Source organism: Primulina eburnea, chromosome 2, assembly GCF_022965805.1.
Source record: "Primulina eburnea isolate SZY01 chromosome 2, ASM2296580v1, whole genome shotgun sequence".
NCBI lineage: Eukaryota > Viridiplantae > Streptophyta > Magnoliopsida > Lamiales > Gesneriaceae > Primulina > Primulina eburnea.
The window spans coordinates 5,700,000-5,725,805 of NC_133102.1; the positions used below are offsets into that span (position 1 = coordinate 5,700,000).

General features: G+C 41.1%; 3 protein-coding genes and 1 pseudogene across 5 annotated transcripts; 3 read left to right on the forward strand and 1 right to left on the reverse strand.

Annotated features, from left to right (window-relative positions):
• The first annotated feature begins 5,419 nt into the window (after positions 1–5,419).
• On the forward strand, positions 5,420–6,527 carry LOC140824021 (receptor-like protein kinase THESEUS 1; annotated as a pseudogene).
• A 1,668-nt stretch (positions 6,528–8,195) lies between these two features.
• LOC140824022 (uncharacterized) lies at positions 8,196–13,520 on the forward strand. Its single transcript, XM_073185627.1, has one exon. The coding sequence runs from the start codon at positions 8,196–8,198 to the stop codon at positions 13,518–13,520; it is 5,325 nt and encodes a 1,774-aa protein (XP_073041728.1).
• A 570-nt stretch (positions 13,521–14,090) lies between these two features.
• Positions 14,091–17,467, reverse strand: LOC140822738 (uncharacterized). Its single transcript, XM_073183598.1, has 2 exons — positions 14,696–17,467; positions 14,091–14,624 (listed from the first exon to the last, which is right to left on the reverse strand). Exons 1-2 carry the CDS (start codon positions 14,759–14,761, stop codon positions 14,091–14,093), a joined length of 600 nt encoding a protein of 199 aa, XP_073039699.1. The 5' UTR covers positions 14,762–17,467.
• Positions 17,468–19,899: 2,432 nt separating this feature from the next.
• Positions 19,900–25,299, forward strand: LOC140822739 (ADP-ribosylation factor GTPase-activating protein AGD5-like). 3 transcript variants are annotated; one of them, XM_073183599.1, is made up of 11 exons: positions 19,900–20,131; positions 21,288–21,346; positions 21,503–21,593; positions 22,294–22,348; positions 22,442–22,532; positions 22,623–22,857; positions 23,282–23,459; positions 23,615–23,790; positions 24,022–24,258; positions 24,344–24,402; positions 24,884–25,299. In XM_073183599.1, the coding sequence occupies exons 1-11, from the start codon at positions 20,081–20,083 to the stop codon at positions 25,038–25,040; spliced, it is 1,389 nt and encodes a 462-aa protein (XP_073039700.1). In that variant the 5' UTR covers positions 19,900–20,080; the 3' UTR covers positions 25,041–25,299. The 3 variants fall into 3 exon arrangements, with proteins under 3 accessions (XP_073039700.1, XP_073039701.1, XP_073039702.1); XM_073183600.1 differs by having other exon boundaries at positions 24,022–24,234; XM_073183601.1 differs by having other exon boundaries at positions 24,022–24,213.
• The last annotated feature ends 507 nt before the right edge of the window (positions 25,300–25,806 follow it).

Here is a 25,806-nt window from a genome sequence, read left to right on the forward strand (position 1 = left end):
TTCTTCGAGCTCTAGTGGATCACAGCGAGGGAGTCCTGTGATAGCTCCCTACTGTAGTCATTGTGGAGGCAAACATACTATCGAGCAGTGTCGAGGTATGTTTGGTACTTGTTATCAATGTGGGCAGGAAGACCATTTCTCTCGAGTATGTCCGAACAGGGGTACGACTTCTGTTCAACCCCAGCCAGGATTTAGAGGTGGCCCTAGTATGATGAGACCTGCTGTTCCTGTTCCATCTTTTCAGCAGTCGAGTGTCCCACGATATCGAGGACCGGGTGGTCAGAGTGCCCAAGTTCCTCCTCAAGTGAGAGTGTACGCCATGACTGAGGATCAGGCAAGAGAAGCTCCTGGAGGTGTAATTGCAGGTATTTGCACGCTTTGCGATTATCCTGCACGTGTTTTATTTGATACAGGAGCATCTCATTCATTCATATCTCATGAATTTGTTGCATCTCACGATATTGAGTGTACCCCGTTGTATGATACTTTGTCGATAGCCACGCCAGCAGGGAAGATTATATTGTCTGAGAAAGTTGTGCATAATTGTGTATTGATATATGAGGATAATGTGGTATTTCTGAATTTGATTGTCCTCCCAATGCACGACTTTGATTGTATTGTTGGCATGGATATTTTGACAACAAATCGAGCTACTGTTGATTGTTGTCATGGAGTGGTTCGATTTCGACCTATTGATGGACCCAAGTGGAATTTTTATGGCAAGGGTTCCCAAGCCAAAATTCCATTGGTATCTTCCTTGGAAATGTCTCGATTGCTGACTAGCGGAGATGAGGGTTATCTTGTCTACGCTATTGATATTTCGAAGAAGGAATCTGCTTTATCTGAGATTCCTGTTGCGAAAGAGTTTCCAGATGTATTTCCCGATGAGATTCTTGATTTTCCTCCTCATCGAGAAGTTGATTTTAGTATTGATCTTGTGCCGGGGACTGCACCTATATCTAAAGCTCCCTATCGCATGGCACCATTGGAATTGAAAGAATTGAAAGAACAATTACAGGATCTTCTCGATAAGGGATATATTCGACCGAGTGTATCACCTTGGGGAGCTCCAGTTTTATTTGTTCGGAAGAAAGATGGTACGATGCGAATGTGTATCGACTATAGGCAGCTGAATCGGGCTACTGTGAAAAATAAGTACCCACTTCCTCGTATTGATGACTTGTTTGATCAGCTTCAGGGTACTTCTTTATACTCGAAGATTGATCTTCGTTCTGGGTATCATCAAGTACGAGTTCGAGACGAAGATGTACCCAAGACTGCTTTTCGTACGAGGTATGGCCACTATGAATTCTTGGTTATGCCTTTTGGTCTTACGAATGCTCCTGCTATCTTTATGGATTTAATGAATCGTGTCTTTCGAGATTATCTTGACCGATTCGTTATTGTGTTTATCGATGATATTCTTGTGTATTCGAAATCGAAAAAGGAGCATGCTGAACATCTGAGACTGGTACTTCAAACTCTTCGTACTAGTCATTTGTATGCCAAATTGTCCAAATGCGAATTCTGGATAGACAAAGTGGTATTTCTGGGCCACGTCATTTCGAGACATGGCATATCTGTTGATCCTGCGAAGGTCGAAGCTGTATTGAATTGGCCGAGACCTACGAATGTTCCTGAGATCCGTAGCTTCATGGGTTTAGCTGGATATTATCGCCGTTTTATTGAAGGATTTTCGAAAATAGCTAAACCGATTACTCAACTGACACAGAAGAATCAGCGATTCATTTGGTCAGATGAATGTGAAGCTAGTTTTCTTGAATTGAAGACGAGATTGACCACAGCACCTGTGCTTACTATTCCCACAGGTACCGGAGGATTTGTGGTTTGTACAGATGCGTCTGGTAAAGGGTTGGGCTGTGTTCTGATGCAACATGGCAAAGTGGTTGCTTATGCGTCTCTTCAATTGAAATCTCATGAAACACGTTATCCTGTTCATGATCTTGAATTGGCTGCCATTGTGTTTGCTTTGAAGATTTGGCGCCATTATTTGTACGGAGAAAAGTTTGTTATCTATTCGGACCATAAGAGTCTGAAATATCTCTTTTCTCAATCTGATTTGAATATGAGGCAACGCAGGTGGATGGATCTCCTGAAGGATTTTGATTGTGAGATTCAATATCACCCCGGATCGGTGAATGTTACTGCGGATGCCCTGAGCCGTAAAGTTCATGATTCTGTTCTAGCTTCTGTCAGTGTCGCCAAGGTACATGAAGATATATGTACTTCTGGTTGGACTTTTCACTCGAATTGGAATTCTGTCACTGTCTCAGCATTGCAAATTGAGCCGAGTTTGATATCGAAGATACGAAAGGCCCAACGAAGCGATGCTCAGATTCAAAAGTCGAAAGAACTTATATCTGCTGGACATCAGTCTGGATTTCAGATTTCTTCTGATGGTTCTTTACGACTTAATAATCGGCTGGTAGTTCCTGATGACTCTGATTTGAGATCTACCCTTCTTCGAGAAGCACATTGTAGCAAATATAGTATTCACCCTGGAGGTCGGAAGATGTATTTGACATTGAGACCTCAATTTTGGTGGAAACGTATGAAGAAGGACATTGCTGAATTTATTTCTAAATGTCTTGTCTGCCAGCAAGTGAAAGCCGAGAGAATGAAACCGGGAGGATTGCTCCATAGTCTTGAAATCCCAAAATGGAATTGGGAGCATATTGCTATGGATTTTGTGACTCATTTACCTCGTTCTTATAACAATAGCTTTCAGACGAGTATCGGTATGGCTCCGTTTGAAGCTCTATATGGGAGACGATGTAGATCACCGTTATTCTGGGATGAGATTGGTGAGAGACAATTGACTGGACCTGAAATGATACAGGAAATGAACGATAAGGTTCAGTTAATTCGGCAGCGGATGAAAGCTGCTCAGGATCGTCAAACGAGTTATGCGAATAAACGAAGACGACCCTTGGAATTCCAGAAAGGTGATAGAGTGTTTTTGAAGATATCTCCCTTTAGAGGCACTGTTCGATTCGGCATGCGAGGGAAGTTATCTCCTCGATATGTTGGTCCATACGAGATTCTTGATCGAGTTGGTGATCTTGCGTATCGATTGGCATTGCCACCAGCTCTCTCCGCTATTCACGATGTGTTTCATGTTTCTATGCTGAGGAAATATGAACCAGATCCATCACATGTGCTTGCACCTGATGAAGTTGAATTGGATCCTTCTCTTTCCTATGTTGAACAACCTGTTCGCATTATGGATCGAAAGGAAAAGATATTGAGAAACAAATCAATTCCTCTAGTACGAGTGCAATGGACACGACATGGTGTTGAAGAATCAACGTGGGAATTGGAGAGCAAGATGCGAGATTCGTATCCGCATTTGTTTGATCCTACGACATCTATTCCATTGTATTCGATATATTCTGATCCTTTTACTGATTTTAGTTTTGATATGTACTATAACTGGTGACATATGTATGTTTACCAATGTTATGTGTATAGTGATGTTTGAGATTACGAGGACGAAATCTTTTAAGAGGGGGAGAAATGTAAGGACCGTGTATCGTATTATCGTAAATCTTATGTTGATTATCGATAATTAATGAAATTGTCATGGATTATGTATTTGATGTATATCGTGACAATGAATTGAGAAAATGAATATTGTATATGAATTGAGGTTGTACGAATTGATTTGAGAGGCCGGACGCCAATTTAGTACAAACATAAATATTTGTACAGAACGTGTGGCGCCCGGGCGGTAGAAAATGACCGCCCGAGCGCCAAGGAATGAAAACTTGATGTTCGGGCAGAACACTTCGCGCCCGAGCGGTAGTTTGTGACCGCCCGAGCGCGAAGCGAGTGGCATGGGACAGAACATGCCGCGCCCGAGCGGTAATGTTTGACCGCTCGAGCGCGGTACAAGCAACTCTCGGGGACAGAATGTCTCGCGCTCGGGCGCGAGAATTCTACCGCCCGAGCGCGAGAGCGGTGAGGATAAGAATCCTTTCTTTTCTCTTTCCTTCGCCATTTCTTATACGATAACTTCGAGGGAAAGTTAGAGAATTCGATTTCTTTCGTCCGATTCGACTTTGAAACGTTGTCTAAACGCGAAACAAATTATATATTTGTTATCGTCGCGTCGAAGGCTTCTGACTGAGGTAATTTTCTTCGAGTTCCAGCAGCTTTAAATATCATAGTGCTGGAATAGCATGTATTTGAAGTTGAATTTCTGATATGTAGTAAAATAACCGACAATAAACGTATATTCGAAGTCGGAATTGAATTATGATATGATTTGAATTTGATATGAATTTTTGAAGTTTCAAATGATATTTGAAACTCATATTAATGGTTTTGGAGCGTGTTATTGATTGGAATGAGTATGTTATTGATGTAGATCAAGTATTATATCAGTATCTTCAGGCTACATCAATTGGAACGAAGAATTGAGGTATGTTGCGACCGGGTAACATACGACAGATATCTGTATTATATGATATATGATTGGATTGATTTGATTGGATTGGATTGGAATACGTGTCTATGTGCCTATTTGATGATTTGATGTGGCATACATGACATTGAGATTTGAGTATCGATGTATAAAATAAAGGTTTTGTTAACACACATCATTTTATGCATACATCGATACATGACATGCACGTTGAGCTATGATCCTTGGATACCCTGATATGATTTGATTGGATTCCGGGGTTTGTGAACACAATCGCTATGCCGGTATTATATGACCCGTAAAGCATAGACAATTGTGGCCCCATATGATTAGATATGAGATGTGGGATTGACGACGCTTCGTCGACGTTGTCATATGTGTATTCCCATATCGGCCGGTGTGCCAGCTCGAGCATTGATTTGATTTGATAGCGATTCGATTGATTCTGACATGTGCTCAGTGGATGGGCATTTGACCCTATACCTCCACGACATACATGCATTGCATACCATATATCATTGTTTAGATATCTGTGGTATATATGATTGGTTGTTCCATACGGAGCTTTGCTCACCCCCAAGGGGGGCTGTTGTTGTCTTTGTGTGTGGACAATGGCAGGTACTCCAGGACATCAGGAGACCGGAGAGGGTACTTCTGGAGGGAGCCACTGTTGAGTTGAGGTTTTTATATGTTGTTCCCAGTATATATGTATATGTATCTATATACCGGGGCATGTCCCGAGAATATGAGTTGTTTGTATGTGATTGGTTTTGATTATGTGTGGGCGTGTTTTATGATTTGAATTTAGATACTATTTTTAGTATTTAAATATCAGAAGAGATATTTTGGGCTCATTGTAAAGAAATTTTAAACCCGTTTTCCGCTGTGATTAATTAAACCCTAATCAGATTGCATTGTAATAACGATTAGGAGTTAAGGGCCCCACAGTATTTGTGATGGGTGCTTGTTGACATGTACAAATCTAATGCTGAATTTACTCCCACTGATAATTACTTGCTTGCTTGTGGATCTTCGCAAAATGTGGCATTTGTTGGTAAGAACCGTGTTGAGAGAATATTTTGAATCGAAATAAATGAACTCCAAGTCACGTTTACAACGTTTTCTTTTTTCTCGCTTTAATCACATGAATATAATAAAAATTTCTCTCAAGATACAATGAAGATATTTTGTATTTGTGGGTGACTAAATCAAAACAAAAATTGAATACCTTTCTTCGACTAATGATGTCATATATATAGAAACGAAATTTCGATTCAGAACAGACGCGACTCTTCATAAAAAATGCACTTTTTCATGAAAACGAATCATGAAAAGGTGTTGGTTCCAAAGAGTTGCCTTACCCGTTGTGAAAGATTGTGTGGTTTCTGAATAGCGTCTTATTTTTATCCAATCCCGGGCAACAATTTTACTTCTGCGGAGATCATTGTGGTGACGGACGATTTTGTGCTCGTGGGCGTCATAACTTTTAAGCGCTACAATGGTTCTTACCTCTTCAAAGAATATGCAATCAATGTCACCACAGATAGCTTGTCGATCACTTTTGTTCCCGTGAATGGTTCCGATGCTTTCGTTAATGCCATTGAAGTTGTATCCACCCAGATAGCCTGATTCCGGAACAAGCATATGCAGTATCGCCCTCTGGTCATTCTGAAGGGCTTTCTGGACTTGCTCTCGAAACTGTTTATCGCCTAAATATGGGTGGCCCTCTGAATTCTGATCACATCTCAGAATGACACCCTGGGAAGAACTTGGGAGAATGATGAGAAGTACCTTCATGTGAATAGCTTTGGGGCTAATGTTTCTGTCGACCCTTCGAACATAAAATACGGTGCTTCCGTTTCACCAGAAATAGCACCGAACTATGTTTATGCTACTGCTGAAACAATCTGAGACACGGATGTAGCCAATGTGAACTTCACTATCACTTTTGGTCTTTTTAGCTTATCCGAGTTTCTCATATTTTATACGAGTTCATTTGTGTGATATTGTGAGCAAATCCATGAATAGTCTCATATTTAATCTCTTTATTGTCGGTCTCACGTACGGCAATTTGAGATAATAAATATGAAAATAAAGAATAAATTGGACACCGAGATTTACCTGAAAAACCCTAAAAATTATTAAGGTAAAAACCACGGGCAAGATGAAAAAGAATTCTATTATACTATTTTATGTTGTACAACTCACTTACTATGTTTCCAAAGAGAACGCACACTCTCTTAATACAAGAGAAAAAATATCTCACAAATATTATAGAACTAAGCACTTAAATGTTATAAGATGAGAGGAAACACTCTGAAGAGATGATTTCAGAATGAGGGGAGGGGATGCGTTTTCATCAAATGAAAACATATTTCCTTCATTTTCTGAATTCTCCTCTGCAAAGGATGACTTCTTCAATCCCCCCATTAATGCTTCAAATTTGTTGACCACAACAGAGAATCATCTTTGCCGGCATTTCTCCGATTTGATTGAGGATCAAACCCATCTCCACACATTTTTTTCAAACTCATCATTCTCTGCTGCTTACGATTTTGGTAGACCACTTGAGGATCTGCGCGACTCAAACTTATCAGTATGGATAACATACATGCGCTATGGAGGTGCTTTATACAAGACCGGTTTTGAATCCCGTTCTTCCCAGAAGCAAGTTAACACCGCGGAACGGGCAATGACTTGGCAAAAGAAGGGAATGTTGGACCAAATCACGGACAAGAACATCGTAGGAACGGTTAATTCTTGCTTCTCTGAAGAAATTCGGCGAGACCGCAGAAAAATGCTTGGCTGAACATGGTGTTGATAGGCCCTCAATGGGTGACGTTCTATGGAACCTCGAATACGCTCTTCAACTCGAGAAGACAGCCTCCTCTCTTACGGAAACTGATGATAGCAGTACGAACCATATCCTAGGATTCCCGACGAGTTACTGATATTTTGTCATGCCTACTTGTGTTCTTAAATTGTATTCATTTAAGAAAAATTTTACATGCAGTGGCCCAAACTATGGAAACGAATTTCAAGTTTTCAAATAAGATATGCCTAAACTCGTGATATATATAAAAAAAATCACGTAAAATTTTTACCATTTTAATGGCTGATTTACAATTTATCTGTTGCAAATCTACACTGAAAAATTATTTGCAGTTGTGCCTATTTTGTAGCCAGGCCAGCCATTCTCAGGTTTAACTATGTTCAAATGTATCCTAAGATTTGGAACTAAATCAAACCATCGAGATTATCTGTCTTAAATTGCTATATAGTATGTGATAGGTAATGTCCTTTTTAATTTTTGGTGGTAGTCCAATTATTAATTGTATTAATGGGCCAAGCCCAAGTTGCTTATGAAGGCCCAAGCCCGCTAGGCACTCTCCAAATTCCTATAAATAGAGGATGTCTCTCATTGCGCCAGGTATGCTCTCATTTTTCCTCTAAAGCTCTTGAGTTCTCTGAGTTTTCTCTGAATTGTTTACTGACTTGAGCGTCGGAGTGTCTACGCCGGGAATCCTCCCGGCGCTTCTTGACGAGTGTTTGTGACGCAGGTGACACCCAGCGATTTGCCGTGTATTGTCTACGTGGATCCGTTTACCAGCCAGGCGAGCTCGTTTACGGGCCAAGTGGACAAGTTTGCTAACCAGTCAGATCCCGCTTGTGCAGTCTACGCGACTCATTTATTTTAGCTGCATCAGCTTGGCGCCGTCTGTGGGAAACGTTACTTCGTCACTCGAGGATGCACACTCGTTCGCACTCTTCTCGCGATGCTACTAGGGAGGGGCGCCCGCCTCAGCCTCCTCCGCAACAAGAGATGCTCATCACCCGCGAAGCGTTGGAGGCCTTGATGAAAGAGACAGCCACTCGCGCCGCGGCCGAAGCAGTGGCCCAGGCGCTAGCACACCGCCAACATACTGATACCGGTGAAACAACTCCTGGAGATAATTCATCTTCTCGTGACCCTGGCGATACGTTAAGGAGCAAGGATAAGACGCGCAGAGAAGCTGAATCAGATGGTCGAACACATCGTCCCCACACACATAGAGAAAGTACCACACTCCCTACTTGTGCACAGGGATCACGCACTTTGAGTGGACTAGATAGCCGAATGGCCATTTTACCTGCTCGGCGCAGCCCTTTCACCACCGCCATTTTGGCTGAGTCATTGCCAGCAGGAATGAAAATCCCCAACTTGCCAGAGTATGATGGAACAGGTGACCCGCAAGAGCATCTCGACAAATTTTATGCCAAAGCTGACTTGTACGATATCAGCGATGCCGCTTACTGCAAGATCTTCCGAACTACGCTAGCGGGCCGAGCGCTTGCTTGGTTCAACAAGCTTCCCTCAGGGACCATAGATAGTTTGGAGAACCTGACTCAGCGTTTCCTCCACCAATTCTCTATCAACAAGAAGTACCCAAAAACTGCAGCTTACTTGTTTACTGTAATTCAGAAAGACGGTGAGGGCCTGAGAGAGTATGTACAGCGATTTACGCAGGCTGTGCATGAAGTTCCCCATGTTAACCATGACCTGTTAGCCGGAATAGTACAGCAGAACCTCCGTCACAGGAAATTCAAGGAATCGATAGCTGGAAAACCCCCTAATTCATTGGAGGAATTGTTGGAAAGAGCTGAGAAATATATACGAATAGAGGAGGCTATCGAACCGCGGTACTTGGGTAAAAGAAGAAGGGAAGAAGAGAGACCGGAAAGGAGAGAGGAGAAGCGAACAGCCCAAAGCCCACGGCTCCAGTATACTCCTTTGAAGGCATGTTTGTCGGAGATACTGGTAGTGGCAGAGCAACAGGGTTTGTTGCAACCCCCGCGTCCGATGAAGGAAAATCCTAAGCGTCAGAGATCTGACAAGTATTGCCGTTTCCACAAAGATAAAGGCCATTCTACCGAGGATTGTTTCAGCCTTCGGGCCGAGATAGAAAAGTTGATCAAGCGAGGATATTTAAGTGACTACGTGGATAGGCGTCGCGGTCAGCAGCGAGACAATAGGCGTCGTGACGACAATCATCCACGTGGACAGAGATATGAGCAAGGAGAGATGAGCGAGAAAGCCAAGCATAGAGATGAGAACCTGCCCACTGGGGGCATCATATCTGTTATAACTGGAGGGCCCGCTTGTGGAGATTCAAACCGTGCGAGGAAGAATCTCGCGCGCGCCGCCCGAGCAGATCACACTTCCTCGCACGTAGCCGCACTTCAGCCGATAAACGAGGTATCGATGACAGATGTTGACGTGACCTTTGGGGGTGAAGATTTGGAATCCCCTCGGGGAGAACACAACGATGCCTTAATAATTTCTGCTACGATTTCCAATTTTTGGGTGAAGAAAATATTGGTAGACTCAGGAAGCTCGGCAGACATCATTTTTCATGATGCATTCCAAAAGCTGGGTCTAAGCAATGTTCAACTAGCGCAAGTGAAAACACCTCTCGTCGGTTTTACAGGAGAAGTGGTTGAAGCAATGGGAGAAGTTATTTTACCCATTTCGTTAGGATCTTATCCAAGGCGGAGCACGAAAATGGTAAAGTTTCTAGTGGTGAAAGCTCCCTCGGCCTACAACGTAATACTAGGCCGTCCAAGCCTAAACTTGTTTCGCGCCGTCGCATCCACTTATCACATGAAATTGAAGTTCCCGACTTCTGACGGAGCAGGAGAAGCGGTGGGAGATAGCAGGCTTGCTAGAGAATGTCATGCTTCTATTTTGCAAGACGCGGTGGAAACTCGGAGGAGGCAAGGCCCCGGGATAGATTCCATAAGAGAGAAGAAGCAAAAGCTTGAACAAGACTCAAGCGACAATGGAGTGCACCTCGTAGAGGGAGAGTCAGAGGATAGAGAAAGAATGACCGCAGCAGAGGCTCTCAAGCGCATTGAAATAGTACCAGGTGACCCGAAGAGAACCCTCAAGATCGGATCCGATCTGTCAGCAGAGGTGGAGAGCGCTTTAGTAGCTTTTTTGCAACGCAACACCGATGCATTCGCCTGGGGTGACGGGCCATTACCTGGGATACCCCCTGAGTACGCGCTCCATCATCTAAATGTGAATCCACAGATGAAACCCATTAAGCAAAAAAAGAGGTCTTTTGGCCCGGAGAAAAACAAACATATAGCCGAAGAAGTTGAAAAGCTCATAAGAGCCAACTACATCAGACCTGTGTCATACCCGGAGTGGTTGGCAAATGTTGTTCTAGTCCCAAAAAACGGTGGAAAATGGCGTCTTTGCATAGATTTCACTGATTTAAACAAAGCATGCCCCAAAGATCTTTTCCCATTACCTCGAATCGATTTATTGGTTGACTCGACTGCAGGATGCGAACTGCTCAGTTTTCTCGATGCCCACCAAGGGTACAATCAGATAAGATTGGCACCCGAAGATCAAGAAAAAGCAAGTTTCATCACCGATCGAGGGATCTATTGCTATGAGGTGATGCCCTTTGGACTTAAAAACGCTGGAGCGACATATCAGCGATTGGTGAACAAGATGTTCGCGAACATGATTGGGAGGAATATGGAAGTATACATAGACGACATGCTTGTGAAAAGTGTTCAGGCAGTCAAGCATGTGGATGACCTCGAAGAATGTTTTGGAGTGTTACGAAAGTATCAAATGAAGCTGAATCCGGAGAAATGTTCTTTCGGTGTACGGGGTGGCAAGTTCCTTGGATTCATGGTCTCACAAAGAGGAATAGAAGCAAACCCCGAGAAGATAAAGGCGATCTTAAGCATGAGTCCGCCACGAAGTGTGAAAGGGGTACAAGAATTAATGGGGAGAATGACTGCGTTGAATCGTTTCATTTCTAGAGCTGCAGACAGAGGTTTGCCCTTTTTCAGAATTCTAAGACAGGGAAAGGGGTTCAAGTGGTCGGAGGAATGTCAGCAGGCATTCGAAGAGCTGAAGAAGTATTTGACTACACCACCACTCCTAACAAAGCCCCAATCATGGGACACGTTGTTGCTCTATCTGGCAACCTCGTCCGACGCGATCAGTGCTGTGCTCGTGGTGAATGTGGGAAGAGAGCATAGACCCGTATATTACGTCAGTCGGACATTGCAAGGGGCAGAGCTCCGATATACCAACATTGAGAAATTAGCGCTAGCCTTAGTAACTGCAACAAGAAAATTACGGCCATACTTACTATGTCACCAAGTGGTCGTGCTTACCAATCACCCTCTCAAGCAAGTGCTATCTGGTCTAGAGGCATCTGGGCGAATGGTTAAGTGGGCTGTTGAGCTGAGCGAATTCGGAATTGAATTCCAACCTCGCCCAGCTATTAAAGCGCAGGTCCTCGCAGATTTTCTCGTTGAAATGACGACTAATGAAGCAGAGTGCTCCATCCCAACTTGGGTGGTCTATGTGGACGGATCCTCCACCGTGCATGGGAGTGGAGCCGGGGTGGTGCTAGAGAGTCCTCAAGGTGATATTTTTCAGTATTCTATCAAGTTGCTGTTTTCTGCATCGAACAATGAGGCCGAGTACGAAGCGCTCATAGCAGGAATTAAGTTGGCCCTATCGGCTGGAGCAAGAAGTTTAGTGGTGCATAGTGATTCCCAGTTGGTCGTTAACCAGGTCAATGGAACTTATGAAGCCAAAGAGGAAAAGATGACCGAGTACGTGACTCGGGTCAATGAGTTACTCGCTCTTTTAGAGAGTTGTGACATAAAACAAGTGCCTAGAGCAAAAAATGAAGTGGCAGACCGTCTAGCTAAATTAGCTAGTTCTTGGACAAACATCGACAGTAGGAAGATCACCTTCTTGACGATCAGTAAGGAGGAAGCAGAAGAGACCACATGCAATATATTGTGCTTAGAAGGACAAGAACCAAGTTGGAAAGATGAAATTCTTGCCTACCTGAAGCACAACGATCTTCCCCAAGATCCTGCCGCCGCACGCAAGCTAAGGGTAAGATCTGCGCGATTCACAATCATAGATGGAGAGCTCTACAAACGTGGCTATAGTCAACCATTTCTGAAGTGCCTAACTCCTAGCAAGGCTGATTACGTTCTCCGCGAGATCCACGAGGGGATTTGTGGAAACCACTTAGGAGGGAAAGCATTGGCTGGGAAAACCTTACGGCAAGGTTACTTTTGGCCGACCATGAAGAAAGACGCATTAGAATTGGTGAAGCACTGTCGAGCTTGCCAAGAGCATGCCAATCTCCACCATCAACCCGCGACGTTGCTGCAACCACTGGAAAGTCCCCTGCCTTTCGCCCAGTGGGGAATGGACTTAGTAGGACCTTTTCCCCCAGCTACGGGACAGAGAAAATTTCTCATAGTTGCCGTAGATTACTTCACAAAGTGGGTTGAAGCAGAGGCGTTGGCAAAAATTTCGGAGAAAGAAGTGATAAGCTTCTTGTGGAAAAACATAGTGTGTAGATTCGGGATTCCCCGAGCGCTGATCTCGGATAATGGCACGCAGTTCTCTGGAAGAAAATTAAAGGAGTGGTGTGAAGGTCTCTCTATCAGACAGTTTTTTACGTCGGTTGGAAATCCACAAGCCAATGGGCAAACAGAGGTAACCAACCGAACTATATTGCAGCATCTGAAGACCCGTCTCGGCAAGGCTAAAGGCAATTGGGTGGAAGAATTGCCAAGCACCTTGTGGGCATACCGAACTACACCTCGCACGTCGACAGGGGAGTCTCCTTTCAACCTGGTACACGGTGTCGAAGCTGTAGCCCCCGCCGAGATAGGAGAGACCTCGTTAAGGGTAAAACAATACATGCAACTCGAGAACGATCGGGCCCTTCGAGCCTCTTTGGATATGATCGATGAACTGCGAGATGAAGCATCAGTCCGAGCAGAGAGATACAGAGCACGCATGGCCAGGGCTTACAATGATCGAGTAAAACCAAGAGCCTTCCAGGTAGGCGATCTGGTCATGAGAAAAGCGGATGTCTTGCACCCCGTCGGCAAACTTGACCCTAAATGGGAAGGCCCTTACAAAGTAGTGGAGATAATCAAGATAGGAACTTATCGCCTCCAACACCAAGATGGGAGAGTACTACCTCGACCATGGAATGTAGCAAATTTGAGGAAGTTTTACCCGTAGAGGGACGCAGCTGAATAAAAGAATAAAAGTTTATATCTTGTTGATTAGGTTTTTGCATTTTTCTCCATGTAATTCCACCATTGCGAGTTTCAATAAAGCTGTCAATTTTCTCTCCTTTAATAGCAATTACTAGTTGTTTGCAATGCTCCAAGCGCCAATGCTTAGATCGTCACATATATACCCATGTAGTCGTCGAAGGTTTCCCAAAAGAAAAAAAAAAAGAGGTCTGGCCAACCTCGCGGGATAGCCGGCATGACAGACACTATAAGAGGTCAACGACGACATAAGTCCCGGGATACCTCACCACCCTTAATGGGGGTTTAGGACTTCCCCTTGAGACAACATATTGGGAGATTGATCCCCTCCCAAGTATAAAATAAGCATTGCGTTAACATAACATACGAAGCTCCCGCATAAACAAATCCAGCAAATATATAGAATGAAGAGCGTTAATTCCCAAACAACTATCCAGTATACATGGAAGTACCAAAAAACAAAAACAAATAGAGTAACTACCATAGTAACGAATGAAAATCAAATATAAAGAATGACGATAAGTGCGACGTAATACTATGTTTCTTCTTCAGCAGCCTGAAGATCCAATGCCTCTATCATCTCGGCATCGCCCAAGGGGATATCGTCAATGGAGATTCTACTTATCTCCAAGACGCTAGGCTCGATCATCATCACTACCTCTTCTGGCACACGTCCAGTCTTCCTCAGCTGATCACGGCAGTCCAACACCACATCATCATGAATTGTCATGGCCTGATCAAGAACGTCGTCGCGAAAGGCATCAGACGCTTTGAAAGTCCGAACACTTTTTTCCTCAACATTTTTCAGAAAAGTTTTGCCTGCCTCAGACTCAAGAAACTGACCACCAGTATTCAACTCTGCAGAATGTTTCTCTTCAAGGATTGCAAGATTTTTTACTTTGTCAGCAAGTTTTCTCTGCACTTGAAGAAGTTCCGCACTGATTTTATTCTTCTCCTCGACAAGACGGCAATTCTCCTCCTTCACCCGAGAAACCTCTTCTCGCCACTTCTCTTGATCGTTCCGCAACTTTTCCTCCCGAACTCGCACAGCACATGCTAATGACAAACCCTGCAACAAGTAGAATAAACAATTAGCACGCCGACAAAATCAACAAGATGCTAACATGATCAACACACTACCTGACACGAGTTCCACGCAAGAGAGTGCGCAAATGAGTCTGTAGACAACGACACCAAATGGACCATGTCATGGTCCCCCACAATGCTCCGTCCCTTCTTCCACCCAATCTCTGGGTCTTCTAAGTCCCAAAAAGAGTCAGCCTTCTCCTTATGATTGACCCCATCTACGAAGATATGCTTGGCACGCGGAATCTTGGAAGACGTCCCTTGATCATCCACACGGACCCTCTTGACATTTTTTGGTATCTCTTCAGCATTCTTCTTTTGCGCCGCCTCTTGACCTCGTTTTTTATCCTCTCTTCCTCCATTCGACGGCTGCGCCTCCAAAGCTCTATGTGATGGAGAAAAGCCATTTTTCTTTGGAGTACTAGACTCCGGCCCACGGAAATGCTCGGAGCGGCCTCGAGGGAACCCTCTTCGGGCGGTGTCATGAGATTCTAGAACCGCACGATTTGTAAGTGCTCGACTATTCCCGGCAATCGGGGAACGCCTCCCTGCAATGGCCTTGCGAGCCCGGATAGCTGCCAAGTCAAATTTATTGCCTGCAAATAGATTATTGGTCAGAAATGTCAAATAATATGATGCGATCCAGGAAAAGAAAGGCTAAGGAGAAGCAGCAAGCAAGAAATAATTAAATAAATAAATTTATATATATATATATATATATATATATATATATATATATATATATATTTATACCCGCGATATTTAAACTCCCAATATTGAACAACTCTTCAAAGAGACCTAAGTCTCGGCATTGAAGTTGCAGCGCATGGTGAGTTTCTGTCATAGCAATCTTCCGGAGTCCCGAGCTCCAAACCGCAGGTATTCCCCACCCACAGTCCTTGACATAAAAAAATTGGGATTTCCAAAAACTCTTTGGGGAAGGAATTCGGGACAAAAATTTACATTTAGGTCGAGGTTGGAAGTAGATAAATGAATCCGGTTTACTCCTGCGTCCCGAGAAAAGTGAGTGGAACAATTCTACACTTGGAGGCATTTGAATTTCCTTTACCTTATGGCAAAAGGCCGTAAAGACTATAAGGGCATTCGGGGATAGTTGACTAAAGCTAATACCGAAACTGTCGACCAAGTTCACTAACAGAGTTTGTGGAGCAAACACCAAACCGTTGGTAAAATATTCAAGAAAAATAGTGAAATAACCCGACGGTGGGTTATGACAATTATGTTTAGGCCCCGGAACCTTAAGGTCGCACTCCGGTGATATCCTAAGCACTTCACGCAAACTCTCAAGATCTTGACTAGTCAGAGCATCGCCCAACTCGTCACCCAAAAGTTCACTCGGTTCATGGTCATCCTCCACTAAAGGACTCTTTAATGGTCTTTTGGAAAGTCCACATGGGGCTAAAGATCGAGTCTCAGGATTAATCCCAACGCACGACCCACCAAGGGATGGGAGCGTATCTGACTCTGAAAGGTAATAGTCGGAATCGTCATTCTCGCTAGAGCCACGTGTGGACATTTGGCTGCGTTTACGGTTAGCCATCAGCAGAGAGTATTCTTTTCCACGAGGGGCAGAACCTGCATTTATATTTCGGTAAAATAATTCATCAAAACATAATTGTGTATGTACAGGTGTTTATATTCGTAATCGGGAAATTTGTATCAACAGAAATCCGATTTGTCTTGCCAGCAGCATGGTGCGCGGCAAGCAATGATCCCAAAAAGTCATTCCCGAAGTTTTGTTCTTGTCCTTTGAACACTTTATCCTCTATTTTCCTCACTATTTCCACGATAGAATTGCATAAAGATTGTTCGATTTCATCTGATTCAACATCATCTTTGGTCTTGAAACCTTTGATCAAATCAGAAACTCGAACTTTGTCAACATTTTTGAATAAGAGAAGCCCGAGCTTCGTCAACGCAGCGGATATGTTTCGCCCTTCCAAGTAACTACTTCTAATGCATATGGAAATCTGGAACGGGAAAGGGTTTCTTTCCTTCACGTCGATGCGCCATTGGTTCTCCTGGTACTCACGCGGGCAGCACCCTCTTCTCGCAGCTGCTCATCATCATAACCTTTGTTGACGTCATCGCCCGCTCGAACAAATCCTCGACCCGTATAAGAGCAGGTCAAGATGAAGCACTGTCGCGCCTCAACTTTTTCACGGGATTTCGAAGGGTCTGGGCCGGGAGCTACGGTTACATTTTTCACCCGCTGAATGAGTACACAATGCTCTTGCAGTACAAGCCCACGATTTCTCCAAATGCAAAGGATCTTCGCTCGGAATCGTAGCGTGCTCTGCAGATGGGAATTGGGGAAAATTCTTGGAAGAATCGTTGGAAAAGTCCCCAAGGGATTTATCTCCATGCACTACGCCTCCACCCACGTAAAAGAGTTTTCCACTCCCAATCGCCTGTGAGAGCCGCGACACATTCGAAGGAGATCTCGAGGCTGAAAAGGGGGCAGAAAGGACGCCGGGTTGTCCAGCACCGCCGAGTTCATGGTATTTACCTCATTCAATATCCCAAAACTGGGGATATTTAGAGCTACTCAAATACTGATACGGAACCGAGACCATGAAAGCGTCACGGAACATCAGATGGTGAGAAGTGATACGAGCGGAAGCACGTTCAAGTTTCAACATTGATAATAAAAATAAGAAGTACAAGATAAGTCGAGAGTGGCAAAGGGAAAAGTAGTGCAGAAGCTTACCCATCGCAAGTATGCTGGACGTTTGCTGCTCTTGTTTCCACCTTCCTCTTTCTTTCTTTGTGGCCTGAGAGTATACGCATATATATATATATATATATATATATATATATATATATATATATATATATATATATATATATATAACCGCGAGCACAGATTGGTGTGGAAAGGAAATCCCGTGGATTCGGGTCGAATCGCTCAATTAGGGGGATTTTTTGGTTGCGAAAATATGTCATTGCAGCGGCAGGAGATTGCTATCTCAGCAATCGGCCACCCAAAGTGCACCGAAGATGAGATGGCACATTCTCGAGGGCCACGGTAGTCAAAAGCATAAAAGAGATTTAAATTCTAGTCAAATAAAAATTAATTAACAAAAAAAAAGAAGCGAGCAAAAAGCACAATTCTTTCAAAATTAATACAATTTACTCTCGATCACTTCGTCTAATTACAAAGTGACCGAGAGTGGGGGGCTTATGATAGGTAATGTCCTTTTTAATTTTTGGTGGTAGTCCAATTATTAATTGTATTAATGGGCCAAGCCCAAGTTGCTTATGAAGGCCCAAGCCCGCTAGGCACTCTCCAAATTCCTATAAATAGAGGATGTCTCTCATTGCGCCAGGTATGCTCTCATTTTTCCTCTAAAGCTCTTGAGTTCTCTGAGTTTTCTCTGAATTGTTTACTGACTTGAGCGTCGGAGTGTCTACGCCGGGAATCCTCCTGGCGCTTCTTGACGAGTGTTTGTGACGCAGGTGACACCCAGCGATTTGCCGTGTATTGTCTACGTGGATCCGTTTACCAGCCAGGCGAGCTCGTTTACGGGCCAAGTGGACAAGTTTGCTAACCAGTCAGATCCCGCTTGTGCAGTCTACGCGACTCATTTATTTTAGCTGCATCAGTATGAATACTCTTAATTTTTTTTCCCTGAAATATCGGACATGGATACGGATACGATACGCGTGTCGGTTACGAAAAATCCGTATCGTTGATCTTTTGTAGGTTTGACCAGTCGGATACATCTTGGATACAACTAAGATATGTTATGGACACATATATTCTAATAATTATCGTATCATATCCTTATCATGTCTTATATTTTAAAATTTTGTTATAACGTCGTACCCGTATCGTATTCGATAAGATACTCGTACATGAGGCATATTTCTACATGCTACCCTCAAATATTCTTCAAAGCTAAAAAAATTTGGGCGAGCCCCTCATCTCTTCTGTGCCAAGATGGCTTCTTGCTCATTTGTTTTGCAATGGTGGACGATGAATTTGTGAAGGTTAGTAATGGATGTTGTTCAAATCATAGACAAAGGACTGTTCAAAATGATCAATCTGATATGTTCAGATCATACTATATACAAAGAAATTATGGATAACGTACATGCGCTAATTATGTTAAAAACAATTATATCAGATAATTTGACATCAAGATCTCAAATTTCAAATATTCTTTGGTTTTATATGATATCAAAATCTCTAAGTTTTGAATACTCCAAATCCATCGTGTCCAATCCAAAATAGTAGTTCAATAAGTGAGGTAATCCGTGGAAGATTAAATTATTTGTTCCTTAAAAATTAATTTTAATACAAAAAAACAAAGATATCCCATTATGTAAAATAAATAATTGAATGGTATCCTCTTCACACAGCAATTAATTAAATGGCTTTTTTAAATAAATGGTGGGTCGTGGACTCGTGTCAAGTACTGAAAGGCTACACCTATAAATGACTATCGTCACCAGATAATCTTCATTATTGGACCAAATATTATATTACAATTTTTAATAGAAGCGACATTATTTCTCTTTTTTTTCAAAAAAAATTTATACTCATTTGCTGACTAAATATTTTGTATTTTCATAATATAAGAGGAAAATCGTGTTACTCAATTTTTCCTAAAAAAAACCAATTCGACTCGTCTCAAACTCGAGGATTACATTCAGATATATGATAACCTACAAAAATATATTTGAATATAATTTTTCTTTATTATCAATATCATCCTAAAGATAATTTTTAGGTGAACTTACTATTTAGATGTTTTCAACAGTTATTCGCTCCGCAACTTAGTTACTCAACGTTTACTGTGAGCATGATAACTAGTACATCAGAGATACGTCTTTCTTGATCCTCTTGTGCTAGGAAAATGTCATCTCAATACTGTGGCGTTCACATCGGATATAGATCAAACTGTCTCACTACTTTCTGAACTCAACTTACACATTGTTTTAATTGGAGAACAACTAAATCTTTGGAACATACTACAGTCACAAGTGACAGAGAGGCAAAATCGAGATGAGACGCCAAACCTTCTCGACACATAATTTTTATTTGATTTACTCGAACTCAAATTTGATAATGTTGATTTTTTGGAAGGTGAATAATCAAAACTTGAAAGAGTATCCGTTAATTTTTAGAAAGTCTACCGTAAAATATTAAATAATAAAATATTAATTTAAATGATAATTAAAATTAAATATTATATTTATATATATATATATACACACATTAAAAACGACGCCAGCTACGACTTCTATTTCTCTATCATTCTTCCTTGACGTTCAATCAAGGCGCAGGTCATCCAATCGGGGACGGTTCTCGGTGGGAGGAAGAGGGGAGGGGAGGGGAAACGATCTCGGCCGTCGAACTCTCATATTATTCTCTTACCTGCACGGATTTCGAGAATATTATCAGCTTTCACAATGAATGAGAAGGCCGGTGTTTCCAAAGAGCTCAATGCCAAGCACAGAAAGGTCTTCGTTTTTTTTATTGGATTGGATTTTTTTTCTCGATCTTAATTTTTCCATGATTGTTGATTTTCGATTCTCATCGATTTATATCTTGTTCGGATGGTCGATGCTTGTGTTTATCATGTTAAATTGATAGAATTGAAGTCTTTAGGCACGTGATGTGATTGTTTTGTGTTTGATTGATTGTCGGAGATTTGGCTTGTCAGATAAATTGTGATTTTTGCTTTGGTTTGTTTACAAAAGAGAGGAGATCTGGATTTGGTTTGGATATATTGAAGATTGTAAGGGGCTTTCTAACTTAGAGCCAGAGTTTGGTTGGAGAAGCCCATGGATTAAAAAAAATTATTTATATATTTTAAATAAATCACTTTTCTCACAAATTATATTGTTTGGTTGCAAAAGTAAATTTTAAAAAGTACTTAAGAAGCTAGAATCTTTTACTTTTAATTATATTTAAAAATAAATATTAAAGTACTTTTCAAACATTTATCAAATACCAAAATTGTTTATGTTTTTTTAATAAAAGTACTTAAAAATGCAGGACTTAAATAAATGCTTTTTTTAGATTACAGTTCATGTATCCAAACCACCTCACTTAAAAATGTTGGACTTATTTAAATGTTTTCTTTTTAAATCACAGCTTCTGTATCCAAGCTGACTCTTAACATGCTGCATATTTTGTTAATACCGGTGCTTTTTTGTAATCACTGAAGTGATTGTATATGCTTAATCGCTCATCTTATGGAAGAATTCTGAGTCGTAAATGGTAATTACTGATGATGGTTATTCCATCTGCTATCAAGGAGCAAAGATTCTGGATTAGAATTTTTGGTGGTTTTGTCTTGTTTCTGCGATTATCTGTTTCATATCTATCTTATTATGCTCTAATGATGAAAGTTGTTAAATATGCGATTACATTGATTGAAATTGGAAGAAACGAAAGTTATGAGTGTCATTTGATGGGGAATCAGGAAACTGGTGGATGTGCTTAGTGCTTACTGCTTCTTGTTTTGCTATTTCCATGCATTTGGTTTTTGACTTCTCTGATTGAGTTTCAATGACGTGTTCTTTTTATTAAGCAATTGGATTGCTACTTTGCTCGGTTGCTCTGCTGTATGTTTCCCAAATTTGATTTGTAATAATGTTTCTGTGTTTGCAGGTTTTGGAAGGACTTCTGAAGTTGCCAGAGAACAAGGAGTGTGCGGATTGCAAAAGCAAGTGCGTATTTCTAACATTTGATCGAGTTTATGATGTGCAGGATTAGGAGAAAAATGAGACTGATCTGGCATCATGCATCTTTTGTGGCTTCTGATTTCTGTTTTTTTAGTTGTTATTAGATGTTATCTTTTTGTTTGCTTTTCTTTTCACGTGTAGAGGTCCTCGATGGGCTAGTGTGAACTTGGGTATTTTTATATGTATGCAATGCTCTGGGATCCACAGAAGCCTTGGAGTTCACATCTCAAAGGTGACATCTTGATTCATAGTTATATTTTTCCCTTAAATATGATTCCTGCATGAATAAGGAAGGTTAATTTTACTCATACAACTATTAAGAGGTATGAGGTCTTGTACAATCATAAGCTTGTGTTCTACTTTTAGGGGCATCCATCTTTTCTTTTGTTCACTGGAATGTTGAGTTTTAGTCTGTATGGGTTTTAATAATGTTTGGATGCGTGAGTTGACTTTTTGGTTTGGTTCTTATGGTGCAATTGCACTATTAGTCATGCAGGTCTTTTGTTACTGAAATTTAAAAAATATAAGGTGGGAAAAATTTTCTGACGTTAGAATATGACCCTTCCAGGATTCTTCTTGTGTCTGACTACGAAATTTGATAGTAGGGACTTGCTTTGGGTGGCTGAATGCCTGAATCAAATGGATATGCTCATTTATTGATGAAATAAGAATTTTTAACCTTTATTACTTATTCTTATTTCAGATTCCAAAGTTGGGAGTTCATTTTGTAACTGTTGTCTTTTGAGTTTTGGCAAGGTTTTTATTTTGTCACTTACTTCCTTATTTAACAACTGCGAAAGAGTCAGACTCATAGTCCTTTTGTTTATACATTCTTGGCAGGATTATCTCTTTTATATGCTTTCTGTTTTTGAAATAGATGGTGGCATAATAGTTAATTTTGAATTTATGGTTGATATCCAATATCTTTGTAGGTCCGATCTGCCACACTAGACACATGGCTTCCTGAACAGGTTCAATTTATTCAATGTAAGAGTTTCCTGAGTTTGGACATTCTTGGTTAATTTTAATTTGATAATTTCCTTTACTAATCAATATTTATATTTATTGTTATAAATATAGCCATGGGAAATGAGAAGGCTAACAGCTATTGGGAGGCAGAACTACCCCCAAATTATGATAGAGTTGGGATCGAGAATTTCATCCGTGCTAAGTATGTGCTTTGCATATTCAAGGACTTGAGTCATGATTTGTACTGTGATATGCCTATGCAAAACTCAATTTTTTAAATGCTCAAACTAAGGTATGAAGAGAAGAGATGGGTATGCAAGGAAGGAAAACCAAAGTCACCTTCTAGAAAAACAGAAGAAAAAGCATCTGTTCAGTTGCAAAAACCTGGTGATAGAAGTAGTGGTGGACATGTAAGCAACTTTGGAAACTCATTTGATGGCAAGAAGAATGTCCCGGCGAACACTGCAAAGGGAAATATTTCTGCCACTGGGATCAGTGTTCCTGTGCCTCCTGAAGGGCCTGAACAAGTATGTTCAGTTGCTTATGCATTGTGCTTTTTCCCTGTCTCCATGATAGTTTCACCACTTCTTTTCGGAATCCATGTTATGGCGATAAGTATCTTATTCGCGCAATCATAATCTTCCCCATTTATCATGAAATATTATTGTTGGCAAGCTTGGCTTCTTTCGTTCTGCTTCCGAAAAACGGAACATGTGGAGAAAGGTTATAAAGGAAAGAAGTCAAGCTTGGGCTTAGGGCATTGCATTGTGCCACGAGCTTATGCAAAACTAATAATGGTGCTCTAGACACCATTGTTGCCATGCTTTATGAAATAATCGACGAAAATATTTTATTGCTGCATTGTGCTGAAGCTAGTTTATGTTACACGGTATACCTCTTGGATGGATGAAAATTCTGACCGTGGGCTCTTACTTTCCTGATGGCATACAGGTGGCTCCGGTTCCAGTGACTGAACAAGCTATTCTTAGAACAGAGCCTTCTCCTGAGGCAGTCACACCTCCTAAAGTTGATTACGCTACTGATCTTTTCAATATGCTTTCTATGGACGGCTCTAGTGAAAATGCTGCTGGGGCATCCGGTGATGACGATTCTTGGGCAGGGTTTCAATGTATATGTTTAAATGAATCTCATTTTCATTTTCTTCATGGTTGAGATATTGGTTTTTTGAGATACAAAACAATAGATTTGATAATTATTTTAGGTTGTTAGTTTGATGCATATCCATGTAGCCTCAATACTCAAAGTCACCTTTGGAAATTGCAGCTGCTGATGGGTCGTCATTGAAAGAGAATATTGGCCCAGCAAAACTCGTTGATACTAAGAGCCAATCCACTTCTGAGGTTGGAGATATTTTTAGAGATTCGCCTTCAATCACATCTACTTCCATGCCAGCAACACCTGAAGATGCCAAATGTGATATTATGTCTCTATTTGATAAGGTATGTTATCAGTTAAAGAAGTGCCAGCAGAATATAATCCCCTCACCCTCTCACCCTAATCTTCACTCAAAAAAATTATATGTTTTTCTTTTAACCAGAGTAAATAGACAAAATATTTTTATCTCGAACCCCACAGCTTCCAGATTTTTTAGGTTTTCATTCTGACTGTACTTCAATTGCTGCTTCTCCCAAGATTCAGGATCCAAATCAATACTATTTTTTCATGTGCAGTCTAACATGGTTTCACCATTTTCTGCTCACCAACTCTCCTTGCTAGCTCAACAACAGTCTCTTCTAAAGGCTGCCACAGTGAATAGTTCGGGTGGAATGCCAAATGTTCCTGACAATGTAATACAAAGGCCAAATGGCACCACCTCGTCTAATCAAAGTCGGCCAAACGTTGGCTACCAGTTCCCTGGAATGGTAATGCCAGCGACTGGAAAGGTTGATTTAGATAAATACATGCAGGTGGAATCAGGCTTTATATAATTCTGTTAATTGAAAATCAAAAAGATATTTGTTCTTAGTTTCTAGTATTTTTCTCATTGGACAGATTGGGAACATGGGAGCAACTCATCCGGTTGGGAACTCTTTTACTCTGTCCATGTCTAGGTATGCATGTTTAAGTGTTTGACGTAGTTGGCATTATCTTGAACTTCTTGGGATGTGGATCTAAGTGCTAATGGAGAAACTCCAGGCATTTTTCTTCTCATTTTATTTGATACAAGTTACTGATTATTTTGATCGGCGTTAGATATGCTTTGTCATCTCATCATATCTTTAATCAAGAAACAGCAACCTAACACAGAAATTTGCTCCAACATTTGACATTTGTCACATCCGGACTTGTACCAGAAATAAAAACAACAAACATGTTGTTTTAGGAATTTGATAACGTAAATACACACAATGTTTGCCTGCAATCATGAAATTAGAAGATTTTTCTTACCTACGCAGCATCCTGGGGTGCCGCAAAATGGAATTATAATGGTTTGCAATTTGCCATGAATTTACGAGTTTGTTGATGGTAGACCTGATAGCATGTGTTATTATTGACAATGCTATCAAGATTCTAATTTGTTTATTATCACAGCACATATACCACGGGTCCTAACATTTCAAACAATGGCAATATGCCTTCCAGCCAAAGCAGACAGCCGGCGGCATCTTCTATCCCCTCCTCTTCTCCACAATCAGGAAAAGATTATGATTTTTCTTCTTTGACACAAGGGTACTTCTCAAAACCTTGAACGGCCTTGTTATTTTGATTCCTTCGTAACATTCTACACGTACAAAGAACGAGGTGCTGGGCATTAATTTTCTCATCTGTTTGGAGATTGTAAAATATTGTAGGGAGCAGTTTGAGCATTTCATTTGTAGCTGTATGCCAGTAATAAATATGCTTAGCTTCAAACATTCTTTCTTGACATCTCTCTGGTCACCTGTTTGTTTGATTCATTTAGACCCACAAGGGAATAAACCGAATTATATTTGTAGCGAGTTTGTATTGTTTTGCGATGATCGTATTCATGTTGAACAAGTCATATCCTTTGGTGAGATCAGTATTCAGTATAGAGTCAGAGTGTTTCATGTTGTATAAGCAGCTATATGGTAGTTGGATGTTGTATTATATATATATTGATGTATTTATCTTTTGATGTCTTTTTATTTTCTAAATCATCAGGATACTTAAATAACTATACACATCCACTAATTTAGACACAAACATTGCATGTGCAATGTCGCTTATTGAATATTTCTATTATTTGCCTTTAGGGATTGAATCTGAAGATTCTATTTTATTTATTTATTTTTTGGATTGAAGATTCCATTTTATTCAGATAAACTACTGATTGTAATGGGAAGACATGGACGGCTAGTCATATAGTTTGGTTTCGATTTCATTTTATGATAAGAAATACAATTAAATAATCATTCACTTTGTCTATATAAATCTTTTAGCTGATGTTTGGATAGAATTAATTTGGTTTCGAATTCACATATCAAATCTGTTTG